Genomic DNA, 12,309 nt, shown 5'->3' on the forward strand with positions numbered 1-12,309 from the left:
GTATTGTTCGGATTTCAACTTTACGTCTGAGACTTGTAGATCATCTAATTCGTGTTGCCTTCAGGGAAAAAAAATGTAGTGTTTCTTTCCAATGAAGAGGTGTTTCCAGAAGAATTAAAAGATTTGTTGTTTGGTGAAAGTGAAATCCTGCGAGAGAAATCATTTCTCATTTGTGTGAATGGTATTGTCAAACACATTTCTTGTAGAGAGAAAGAAATGATATTCACTCAAAGGGCAGTTATACGTTGCGTTGTCACGATGTAATTCCAAACAAGGAAGCAAATTTCAATGCGACATTGATGAAAAGGTAAAAGCGAAAAAAGAGATCAAATATATGAACATACTGCAGGTGATATGACAGAAGTGTGCTGCATGAGCTGCAGAACATGCGGCATGGCAGCAGCAGCAGCAAGCCAGCGACTGATCAAGCAAAGAGGAGGTAAAAAAAATATATTTATTTGCCATTGTATCACCGTTTAAGAGGGGGTTTCCAATGAGCAACTGCATCTCCTTGGGGTGCGTTCAGCACTCCTCTTCACAACATGAGTGGCAAAGATGCAAGTGGCTGGTGCATAGTGCAGGCCGAGGGAGGAGAATGGGGGGTTGGTGAAGCCCCCTAGTATATATAAATAAAATGTATTATTATTATTAGTATTAACTCCATCAGATGACTCCATTTTGGCTCAATGCAGCCTACCGGAGGTAACGCCTCCTAGTGGCTTGTGAATGTGTTGGCTATCAAATTCCAAGTCAGTGTTAAAGATCTGCCACTAATTTGTATGTCCTTTCCAAATTGTGTACACCTTCTCAACAAAAATGCTGCCCCCCCTTACATCTGGCCAATGGACAAAAAGGCCACAGCCCCCCACAGAGGCAGACCCTGGTGTTGTGTCGTCCTGCTGTCACAGATTGAGTGTGAGCCCCACTCAGGAACTCACCCCCTTCACTGGACCTGTGGCCATGCCTTTTATTTACTGTCTTTGAGTCAATCAATAAATCAATGCATCTATGGGGGGGCATCTTCACTTTTCTGGCTTAGCATAAATCCTTTAAGTAATCAGCCAGACAGTCAGTCTATAAGGGAGGTTTACATTTTTAGGGACAGTAAAAATCAATCACACTAGATTGTGGGGACATCTTCTATTTTCAACTTTAGCATAATTTATGAGGACATCTTTATTATTGTGGCTTATTATAAATTAATCAGTCAGTTGATCTATTAAGAATATTTGATATTGTGTGAATCAAAAAAACATTCAGTCATTAATTAATTAGTTAATCTGTGGAGATGTTATTAATTTTTCTGCCTTACCATCAATCAGTCAATTTGTGAGGACATCATTTGGTTTGATTTAGCATAAACAAGGCTCCATTAATCAGTTAGTCCATCAATCCAAGCCGTCGATCAGCAAATCGATCTGTTTATGGGCGCTTCTTCATTATTGTTGCTTAACTTAAATCCATCAATTAATCAATCAGTCTTTTGATTCACTGGGGCATTTTAAATGTTCAGAATCTCTCAGATGAATCTGCACTTATGGGGTGTGTTAATAAAGGGGATGTGACAGAGTGGAGGAGTCAGGTGGAGAACTTTGTTTCTTGGCGAAAAGAGAATTGTCTGCAACTAAATATCAGCAAAACCAAGGAACTGGTGATTGACTTTCACACACCAAAGTGCCTTCATGTCCAGTCACAATTCAAGGAGTAGATATAGAGGTGGTCCACTCCTACAAGTACTTGGGGGTCCTCATTAATGACAGGTTGGTTCCTTAGGAGACTGTGTTCCTTTAATGTGAGTAGTGACATCCTTCACATCTTCCATAACTCTGTGATGGTCAGTGGAGCTTCTATGCTGAGGTATGCTGGGCTGGTCACATCACTTCAAGAGAGGCCCACCCAATAAACAGGCTAATTAAAAGGGCAAGCTCAGTTATTGGACACAAAGGAGAGGATGAAAACAAAACGGAGTGCCATTATGAGCCAAACTGCACATCCTCGTTCTGACACAATGACACTGAGGACTTTCAGCTAATGAATTATTCAGTAGAATTGTGTTAAGAAACACTATGGGGGCTTCTTTATACCAACAAGTAATACATTTGTATAACACCTCGCTGTAACTGAGACAGCCAAAAGTTTTCTTTCTTTGAGTTTTCTTGTTTTATATTCATTCTTGTTTGCGTTCACACTAAAGTGGGTCTGTGTATATTTATTTATTTACTTATACTTATCTATCTATGTATGTATTTATTTAAAGAGCTTCTGGGGACAAATAAAGTTCTATCTATCTATTATATAGTGCCTTTCCTATCTATCTATCTATTATATAGTGTCTTTCCTATCTATCTATCTATCTATCATATTGTGCCTTTCATATCTGTCTATCAATCTATCATGTAGTGCCTTTCATATCAGTTAATTATATAGTGCCTTTCATACCTACATACCTATCTACTTAATTATACAATGCCTTTCATACCTATCTGTCTATCTGACAGATAAATACTTATATATATTTATGAAAGGCACTATATTAGATAGATAGATAGATAGATAGATAGATAGATAGATAGATAGATAGATAGATAGATAGATAGATAGATAGACTGACTTTTATTTACAATTAGAACATAACAGCAGCCATGTTTAACAGACCCGGCCTATAACATACATAAAACATTTATAACTTTTAAGCTTTTTACTTACACTTTACCACTACACATTTATTTTCAGTAGAACATAAAAAATCATTTACTCCCCGGATTTTTCAAAACAGACAGCTAAATCATCCTGTAGTGGTCTCTCTAGACAGGAGAATAATGCCGAGCAGTTAGCAGAGCTGCAGAAGAACGCGAAAGTAAATAAGTGAAGTGTATCAGGAGAACAAGCTCGATCAGAAGAAAGCCGTGAGACAGGTGGGGCGCGTAACCTCCAGGGGTTTGAATGAAATTGGACCGGAGGATGATGACAGTCCCTTCGCTGGCTCTTAAAATTACACACCAGCAGATTAACCGGGATGCACAGCATAGCCGATGAGATTGAAAACCGAGTAATTAAGTCGTTTGTTGAGGATATATTTATATATAGGGGCAATTAACTTTCGTTCTGGGGATAGATGCGTGTATCGGTAATTAACTCGGGTTTTGGATCGCAGCTGCTCGTTGCCTGCAGTCTCCTTTGCTTTCCTGGCCTGTTTCTATAAATCTTTTATCTCACATTAACACTCTGAACAGAACACATCAAATTCTTCTTTGGAATGAGTACAATTTACGACAAAAGAGATCCCTCTTTCAAAAAGATCGCGACTGGAGAGTTAAACCGTTACGGCGCACACCTAGCAGGGTGCGTCACGTGTCGCGGTGCAGGTTGCAGAGGGAATTGGTTGGTATTTTCGAACTCGAGTGAAAGCAAAAAGCGTTTACATAAATTTTAAATATAGGAGGCGTCCTGGTTGGTGTACGCGGGAGCTGTAGAGATAGAAGGAGGGAGGGAACGAGAGAGAGAGAGAGAGAGAGAGAGAGAGAGAGAGCAGCTCTCTCCCCAAAGCCCAAACACTCCGCACCCGCTCTAAGTCGCGCAGGCAGCAGCCTCTGGCCAGGATGTGGGCTACTTCAAGATTTAGCGGCGGAAATTTCGTGGTACATAAAGGAGAGGACAGTAAGGCTCACGCTCACTGACAGCAGACATTGTTCTTGATAATCTCTCTCGTGCTTCCATAAGTAAGGAGCAGGATAGAACAAAACCTGCATCTCAATTGGTGCGACTTGCAATCGATCCTCGGTCTCATCGGCCCATCGTGATCGCTTTCGGTGCACAGAAAACAAAAGCCAGCGGGCGGACACGGCGCCGCTGGAAAGAAGAGGGAGCAGAAGACAGTGACGGGCTACCAGCTCGTGAGATGCGCTACATCCAGCCGTTCATCTGTCTGCTTCTCCTCCATCCTCGCGCGTCAGAAAGGTGTGCTCAGCTCTCTCGAAACATATAAAGAGGAATTGGAAAAACAGAAATGGCTAATCGGCAGGAGGTGTAACCCTGTAAAGTGAAACAAGTTTTCTGATGGGAGAGGGCAGGGCGCTCTTTTACGATTTTAGCCGCCGCGCAGCTGGAGGATCGTTTGCCTTGAGGTGTCAGTGTTAAATCTGTTGGCAACCTACGAAAGCAGGTTTCGGTGAGAAAAGCTCTCAACTGGATTAATCAGAGGAAGGTTCTAAAATAAATTCCACTTTGTTGTTGCGGGTTTCTGGTATAGAGGAGGCTCCGGAGGTCGCACCACATCCGAAGACATCATGTATTCACTTCTAATCGTTTAGTGATCTGTCTTCCAGGAAACTTGGTATTAAATTGCACCAGACGGGCTAATTGTGTCAATTTCCTGTATAAATGCATCTATAAAATTACAGCGGTGGAAGAAAACAAGGCTTCTGTCTGCTCGAGACGATGTAGGTCGACGGCGCAAATCAAAAGAATTGGAAAAAATCGACCTGAAGAAGAGAGCGCGCTCTCTCCATAACAAGTCGTACAGACCGTTTTGCTGCTGCTGCTGCTTCTACATTTAACAACATTAGCCGAAATATTGTCTTTTGGGTAAACGAGAGTCAAATATCACACAATTAGAATGCCTTCTTTGTCGGATTCGCTTCCTGATGTGTCTAGTGCCCGAGGTTTGCGCTGGTCCCAGTCAAAGAGAGCTCCATTTTCAGCCCGGGATGTATTGTGAAGGAGACAACATCAGCAGCACCCTGTAACTTGTATCATTAACAGAAGAAGGCAGTGCGTCTTTGGAATAATTTCCGTAAAAACAGCAAGAACTGGGGGAAAGTGCTATCCCATCTCTGGAATTTGGCATCGGATTGTTTTCATTTCCAAGCCGATAACGAAGAAGAGAAGGACGCCTTCCTCACGCCCAGCACCTGCAGCTCAAGACGACAGCCACCCAACATGTTCAAGCGAGGTAGGACTGGCCGAACTTTTCTTTTTCTGCCCTTCGTTTTGTTGTCTGTTAGCGCCGTGAGTAAGACGGTGGGTTCGTTTGTGGAGGGGATTTGGGGTGCATATCTGGGGCCAGCTGTCCTACACAACTTCGCAAGTTGCGGAGAGGAGATCCTTGGAAGGCGCGCACTTTTCTTGGTACTCTTTCTCTTTAAGCTTCGCCCTTTTCACCCGAGATACGCGCTATGGAGTCTTCATGCTTCTGATGATGGGCATCAAATATTAATCAATACCGCGTAGTAGTATTCTTAAAAATAGATAGCGTGCTGCCGCACTGCAGTTTCGTGATCCCCTTGCCTCCTCGTTACCCCGCTTGCTTTGTGGCAGGTTATAGGGAAGGGGTGTGCGGATGATCACCTGAGGTGCTTAGAAAACGTAGGGCCCCAGTCTACTTCAAAGAACACGATGTTCGCCTGCGTTGCCTGTTTTGGTTCCTTCATTACCGATGATGCCAATGGAGTCCGGCAGAGTAGCGAGAAGGAAAGGGCGCTTACTTGCTGTTTATCATGTAGGGGGTCATCGCTGAGATTTTACCGTCCTGTTGTTAGAATGAAGACTGCAGTGCATTCTTTTCGTGTTTCTTTACAGGGCGATACGGTGGCGCAGCAATTAGCACTAGCACTATTGACCATATCAATCACGCCTGGCGAATGTTTGAAGGACTGACGCCCTCACGACAGTCTTCTGCCTCTTAGTGACATATGTTTGTGTGGATGTGTAAGTGTGTCCTGTGAAGGTTAGGCCTCCCGGCTGGAGTTTGCACCCCGGTTGCTCACGAGCCCGTAACAACCCAACATTCTCGGTCTCGTTATAGTTGATGTTTAGATATTTCAATACTTTTGAGTTGCTCAGTTGTTCGATCGATTGGGAGATCATCAATCCCCCTGTCGCTCTGCTAGCCTCCAGCCAGAGCAGTATTTAGAAACAGAGAAGATGCTCTTGAGAGGGTTCGACAGGATTAGAAAACCAGTTCCTTGAAGTCGCCCGGATGAACGAGTGCCTAGCCTAGCACACGCATATCCCTCTGGGTCTTCTCGAGTATAACTCGCCTTGCGCACTCTCTGTACATCTCGGGGGAGTTTACCAGCTTCCATTAACAACATTCACTGTTCCAGCTTTACAAAGTGGTCCAGTGAGCCAGCCGCTGTAGATCTTGAAATGTTAACCATGCCAGGGGCTTGCTTTAATAAAATGGAGTTAATTATCCAGGGCAGGTATCATCTTGTCATATTTCTCAGACGAGAGATGAGCAAGCTTGGTCACAGAAGCTGTCACACTTGCAGGTATTTGCTGCAACTGAACTCTTAATAAATGTCTGTAAATGTGCATCTTGTCAAATTAGCTTTCTGGTTCAGCTTTTTTTTTGTCTCCCCTCTATTTGTCAGTCTGAGTTTGCACTTCCATTTTCTAGAATGGCGGAAGGGTGGTTAGCTGGGCTAGCCTCATAGCCCCAGACGTCAGGGTTCAAATCCTGTCTGGATGGAGTTTGCATGCTCTCTCTGTGTTTGAGTGGCCTTTACTCCCACATCCCAAAGATAAGCAGGGATTGGTTAATATGTGACTCTGGCTTATTTTAGTGGGTTTGTGGCTGGGATAGATCACCAGCTCCTTGGGCGCCTGAACTGCATATTCAAGTTAAAAATGGATGGACTGGGCTCAATCACTGCATTCTCAAAACTATTTATGTGTGGCTGACAAGGTCCTCTTCCTTTGGAGTGGCAAGCCCAATGTCACTTGCCAGTGGCTCATCATTAAAAACCGATTGGTTGCTGCTCTGTAAACAGTGGCAAACGGCGATGGGCTGTAAATGGAGGAGACGTCAGTCAGATGTTTACAGCTGTTACAAATCTGTGTAACAATTACAAAGGAAACTTCATCACAGCTCGTGTGTTCAAATACATAAATAGCTTAGAACACTCCTTGAAAACTGAATTCAGCGGCAGGCACAACTACGTCAAGAAATTAGAAACTGCAGGACCAGACTTGCTCATCTCTGACTTTGACATTTGAAAAATATCTCTGTGTTTGTCGGGAATCCAGCCATCCTTTCTGGAAGTGATGGTTCAATTCACGGGGGACACAAGATATCAACCAGACCTGACTTGGGACATCAGGCCCTGCAATTCCCAATTAGACTCACCCATAGTCATCCATTTTCTAAGCCCACTTATCCTATTGCAGGGCAGTGAGGAGTCTGAGCCCACTTAGTCATCACTGGGCACAAAGCAGAGAGTGATGCCAGTCTGTCCCTCTCAACAAGCCCATTTCGTGTCACTTATTAACCTAACACTTTGTTTTTGAGGGTGTACTGTAAAGGAAAACTGAAGGGGGGGGGGGCACATGGACTCCAGTAAGATGTTCAGAATCCACAAAACGGCGAGCTGCACAGTGAAGCAATGCTGCTAACCTCTGTACTGCTCGCAGGCAGCCCATAATATATTCAAATACTTAAAGACATGTGCATTATTATTCCATCTGTAGTAATTTCACAGGCAAATTAGAGAGCAGTGCTGAAATGTGGGTCGGGTTGTTTTTTATATAAAATGAGCATACAGTGTTTCAGAGGTGCAGGGTGGAGGGGTCTCTAGAGATAATTGGGGGTGGGATTGTTACAAAGATGGGGTGTAGATGGGAAAGAGAGAATCTTTTAGAGGAGTTTGTGTGAGGGGGTCTCTTAGAGGTGCAAGTGAGAGGGGTGACTATAGGGAGATAGGATAAGGAGTCAGGCTTTTATAGGTGCTTGAAAGTGATGATGACAAGGGAAGCTTGGCTTATTGCAGTGTCATCTGGAGCAAAGAGTGACTTATTGGTCAGGGATGACCATTAATGCAACGATCCTTGAAGAAATCCAACATGTAAAGCTTTGTTGTTAGAATTAGAAGGACCCAAGGGGAGCCATGAAGTAGGTGTCCTTTAAGGACACAGAGGGGGGGGAGTGGTGGCAGTGTTCATATGGGGTGCTGCAAAGATTTGCATCCTTTTATAGCAAGACACACTGGAGGTAATGCCAGTAAGTGATCCTGCTGGGCACCATTTAGAGTGGCACATGTGGTATAGAAGTTAGAAAATAGGACTATCATTAAGGGGCACTCAGAAGTCTGAAGCTTTCAGAGGATGGTAGGAAGGGAGCTGTCCTTCACCAGGTGCTGAATGGCTCAGTGCAACCAGACGCTCGGGGAAAGAGAGGAACTTTCAGCGCTGCCAAAAAGCCTGGTGTCGTCTACATGGTGTCAATGGAAGGAGTGTATTGATTTTAAAGGGCAGAAAAGGGGGGCGTTATTAAAGAGTCAAGGAGGGGGGTGTTAGGGAGCAGCGAGGCAGGTAATGAGCCAAACCATCAACTAATGAGGAGCCTTTTCACAATCATCTGCAGCCTAATTGTTTGTTAGCTTGTGTGTGTGAATGTGTGTGTGTGTGGTTTTTTTTCCAGGAGTGTCAACAGTCAGTAATCATAATTCCTGGACAGGCATATGCTGAACACTGTCCTTTTATTCTGTGCACTTTTTTGCTTAATGCACCAGAACTGTTTTATAAGACCTCTGATGTAATCCATAGAAGTCAGCTCTTTAGAAAAAGGGCAGGAAGGCTTATGATCACTGATCAGGATTGAATTAGTCTGGCTCAGCAATAGCGTGTTAATATGAATTTGTGGTGGCCAGCAGAATTCTGTTAATTGTGTCCTGTGCCCCCAAGCCACTGCAGAGGAGCTGCAGGAGAGGAAAAGAGAGAAGAAGAGCAGGAGCAGAACTGGTTAGAGACCACCACAGGATGATCAGTCTATCTATCATATAGTGCCTTTCATATCTATCTATCTATCTATCTATCTATCTATCTATCTATCTATCTATCTATCTATCTATCTATCTATCTATCTATCATATAGTGCCTTTCATATCTATCTATCTATCTATCTATCTATCTATCTATCTATCTATCTATCTTATAGTGCCATTTCTATCTATATATCTATCTTATAGTGTCTTTCATTATCTATCTATCTATCTATCTATCTATCTATCTATCTATCTATCATATAGTGCCTTTCATATCTATCTGTCTATCAATCTATCTATCTATCTATCATATAGTGCCTTTCATATCTATCTATCTATCTATCTATCTATCTATCTATCTATCTATCTATCTATCTATCTATCTATCTATCTATCTAATATAGTGCCTTTCATAAACATATCTATTAAAAAGCTCATTTCCAAAATGATCTTAAGATATCCATTTTTTGCTAACGTCATAGATGTAGTGAGTTTTAAAAACACATAATCCAAGATGGCAGGTGCCTGTTCTCTTAGCACTGAGCTCAAGGTAGAAAAGTGCCCTGTACAAAGTGCCTGTCCACGCAGAGTGTTTTCTATTAATGACTAAGCAATAAAATGCTAATGACGTTCCGTACATCTCACATGTCTATTGTCTTTTCATCCATCTATCCATTTCCTGATCCTGCTTTTTCCATTTTAGGGTAGGGCTACTAAGGCAGTAGCCATTCATAAGCAACATGCCAGGCCTTTGCAGGCCATAGTCCCATACACAATTCAGAGCCTGCAGATCATTCAGATGTTGAGGCAAACTAAATTCTTTTGAAAAGTCCAACAAGGAATTGGAATAAATGCGAATGATAAATGCTGATGTGCTGGCACTTTTATCCTTCAAGATCTGAGCTGTTGCATTAGAGTGCCCATGCAGCACACCTTTTCTGACTTGATGAAGTTCTGTCTGAAGCCTTCTCCATTTTCCTCCAGGTTTCTTTAAATTTGAAGGTTGCTGTGCCCTCGCTTTACCTTTGCGCATTCTCATATATTTTTCTGAAGGAGTGCTAATTTGGTGTGTGTGTGTGTGTGTGTGTGGTTTACTTTTATTCAGAGGTGGGTTTATATAATCTAATTTTAATTTTCATGAATGACTCTGATGTGAATTTGATGCACCTGTTGGATTGTTTCTTATTACTCAGAATGCTCCTTTCATCTCACGGAGCTTCTGCGTCTTCTGGTCATCCACTGTTGGTCATTTATTCGAGGGAATGGCGGGTGTGTTTAATTGTTTCACCAGCACAGCCTCAGGTAACATTTGTTAGGCCACCTTCCAGCTCCTCCTCCTCCTCGTCGACTTAAAACGCATACAATAACTGAGTTACACAAAGGAGTTTTTGGATTGGCAGGTTGAGGAAAAAATTATGCAAGATCTATTATTAAAAATAATTACAGATATTCAACCACCATCAGCTCACACTCTGTCAGAAATAGAGCTTTTCTACGTTTTAGAACTTCAGTACTCCGGAAATCCGTCCTTCCATCCCACCCCCTCATATAAATGTGATAAAATCATATGGAATTTTTTTTTTCTCCTCTAACGTCAAACAAATTATTCACAAATCCTATTATCTGTGCCCGACACACAGAAATGACATGCTGCATCTACCTAATGGGCTGGCAATGCAGATTTTCCAATTAGATCGACTCATTTCAGTGGCCTTTAGGTTAACATAAAGCAGTCCTGTTGGCTTATTAATCAGGTATCTGCATCTGATTGACTCGTCGGCCTGGCAAATCAGTTACAGCGTCTAAGTTGGCATGTTGGTATATAAATGGTAGTTAGAGGCGAAGAAAATCATCAGCCTCTAATCAGTTATTAGATCACCGAAGTGCTGGATGGATGTCTAATTGTTCAGATACACGATGCTGTGTTTTGTATGATGCCTGCAAACATGTATTGAATGAAGGATGAATGAATGGGTGCTTTGTGAGCTGGTGATCGAAGAATTGTATATTCCTGGAAGAGCATACTGTCCTGCTCTGGGTGGCAGACACGCCAGCTTTTGTGTTGTCCTCGTCATGCTTTCCTGTGTAACCGGCCACTTATTATGCTTATTGAACTGGGGGCTGATTCTGTGGGGAGTTTGCATGTTCTCTCTGTGTTTCCAATGCAAAGATGCGCTGTAGCATGTACTGGTCACTGGCAGTGCATGTGTGTGCCCGAGAGTGTGCCCTGTGACAAACTGCCCAGTGGAAGGGTTCTCACAAAATGGACGGACAGACTTTTGCTCCTGCCGTTTGGCCGTGGCGCTGTGATTGGTGCCTTTCCAATACTATTGAACCATTATTGCTAGTCAGCCTTCATAGCCAATTGGATGGGGCAAGCAGCTGCTCTGCTGTGATTGGCTAGTTAGCCTGTTGCCCTGGTTACAGCACTGTGATCGACGGGATGATTTAGTGATCGTTCACCCTACTTATTCATTTGTCGTGTTGTGACTAGTTGTGACAACTTATGTGTCAGTGCTGGACTTGATGTCTGCTTGCATTTTGTGCTGTAGAGCTGCCATCATCCACTCCTCAGTGAGCCAGGCTTTCTGGCTCGTCTCCACACTTGCACACGCTGATAAGGACATGAAAAGAAAGTTTGGATGAAAACAAGTTTGTCGCCAAATGGCTCATCAGTGGCTGTTCACCTTTCATTGAGTCATTACACGAATGCTGCCAACATGTTCATTTCAATTGCTTGGCAGCGGGTTTCTTATATTTATAATGCTCTGTGCGGAGGAGTGGTTGGGATTTTTTTTTTTTATCTTTGATTGATTACCTGTTCTGGTTAATTAGTCTCTGTACTGCAATTGATTGGTTGGCCTAGGTAGCTGTTTTTATTGATCTGGCATCAATTGTAAGCTCACACCTATTCAGGCTTACTAACTAATAGATGAAAGTTTCAGATTTTATTCCTGATTGGCTTGTAATTGCCGTGTTTTTTCTAGGAAACACTAATGGGTGATTCCGGGATTTGATTAGTTGGCCTGGCCGAAACAATATTGGTTTGTTGATTGACTAATGGCAGTCCTTACCTTTGTGGGGTTGTCTGCAATTCTCGCCTCTTCTCTTAGGTGTGGATGGCCTGATTGATTCACATCCATTGACCGGGTGGTGAGAGTGTCCTGATCCTCAAGCGTCGCATTTAATTTGACCGCTTGGTGTAGGCTGATTAGCAGGTACCAAAACCAATGGGTGTCTGCTGTTCACCGTGTGAATGTGCAACAACACAAAGTAGAGAGATGAAGCTCCTGAAAGCACTGCTTTCATGGGACTTAAGAACACATGAAATTAAACAAACAAGAGGAGGCCATTCTGTCCATCAGGCTCGTCTGTGTAGCTAATCTGTCCCAGTAACTCATCCGGATTCTTAAAGGTTGTCAAGATTTTTGTTTCAACTGCATGACTTGGTAGTTTGTTTCAGATTTCTCACAAATCTTTGCATAAAGAAGTGTGTCATGGCAACCTAAACACACTTTCGCTTAGTTTCCACTGCCATCCTTGTGTA

General features: G+C 42.9%; 1 protein-coding gene across 1 annotated transcript in view; it reads left to right on the plus strand.

Annotated features, from left to right (window-relative positions):
* The first annotated feature begins 2,804 nt into the window (after positions 1–2,804).
* The window catches only part of rtn4rl1b (reticulon 4 receptor-like 1b), a 245,399-nt gene continuing 235,894 nt past the window's right edge, over positions 2,805–12,309 (plus strand). Inside the window, exon 1 of the mRNA XM_039757214.1 lies at positions 2,805–4,951. Within this exon, the coding sequence (XP_039613148.1) occupies positions 4,939–4,951 (13 nt within the window). The 5' untranslated portion in view covers positions 2,805–4,938. The remainder of the gene's footprint in view (positions 4,952–12,309) is intronic.

This window comes from Polypterus senegalus, chromosome 6, assembly GCF_016835505.1.
Source record: "Polypterus senegalus isolate Bchr_013 chromosome 6, ASM1683550v1, whole genome shotgun sequence".
Lineage (NCBI taxonomy): Eukaryota > Metazoa > Chordata > Cladistia > Polypteriformes > Polypteridae > Polypterus > Polypterus senegalus.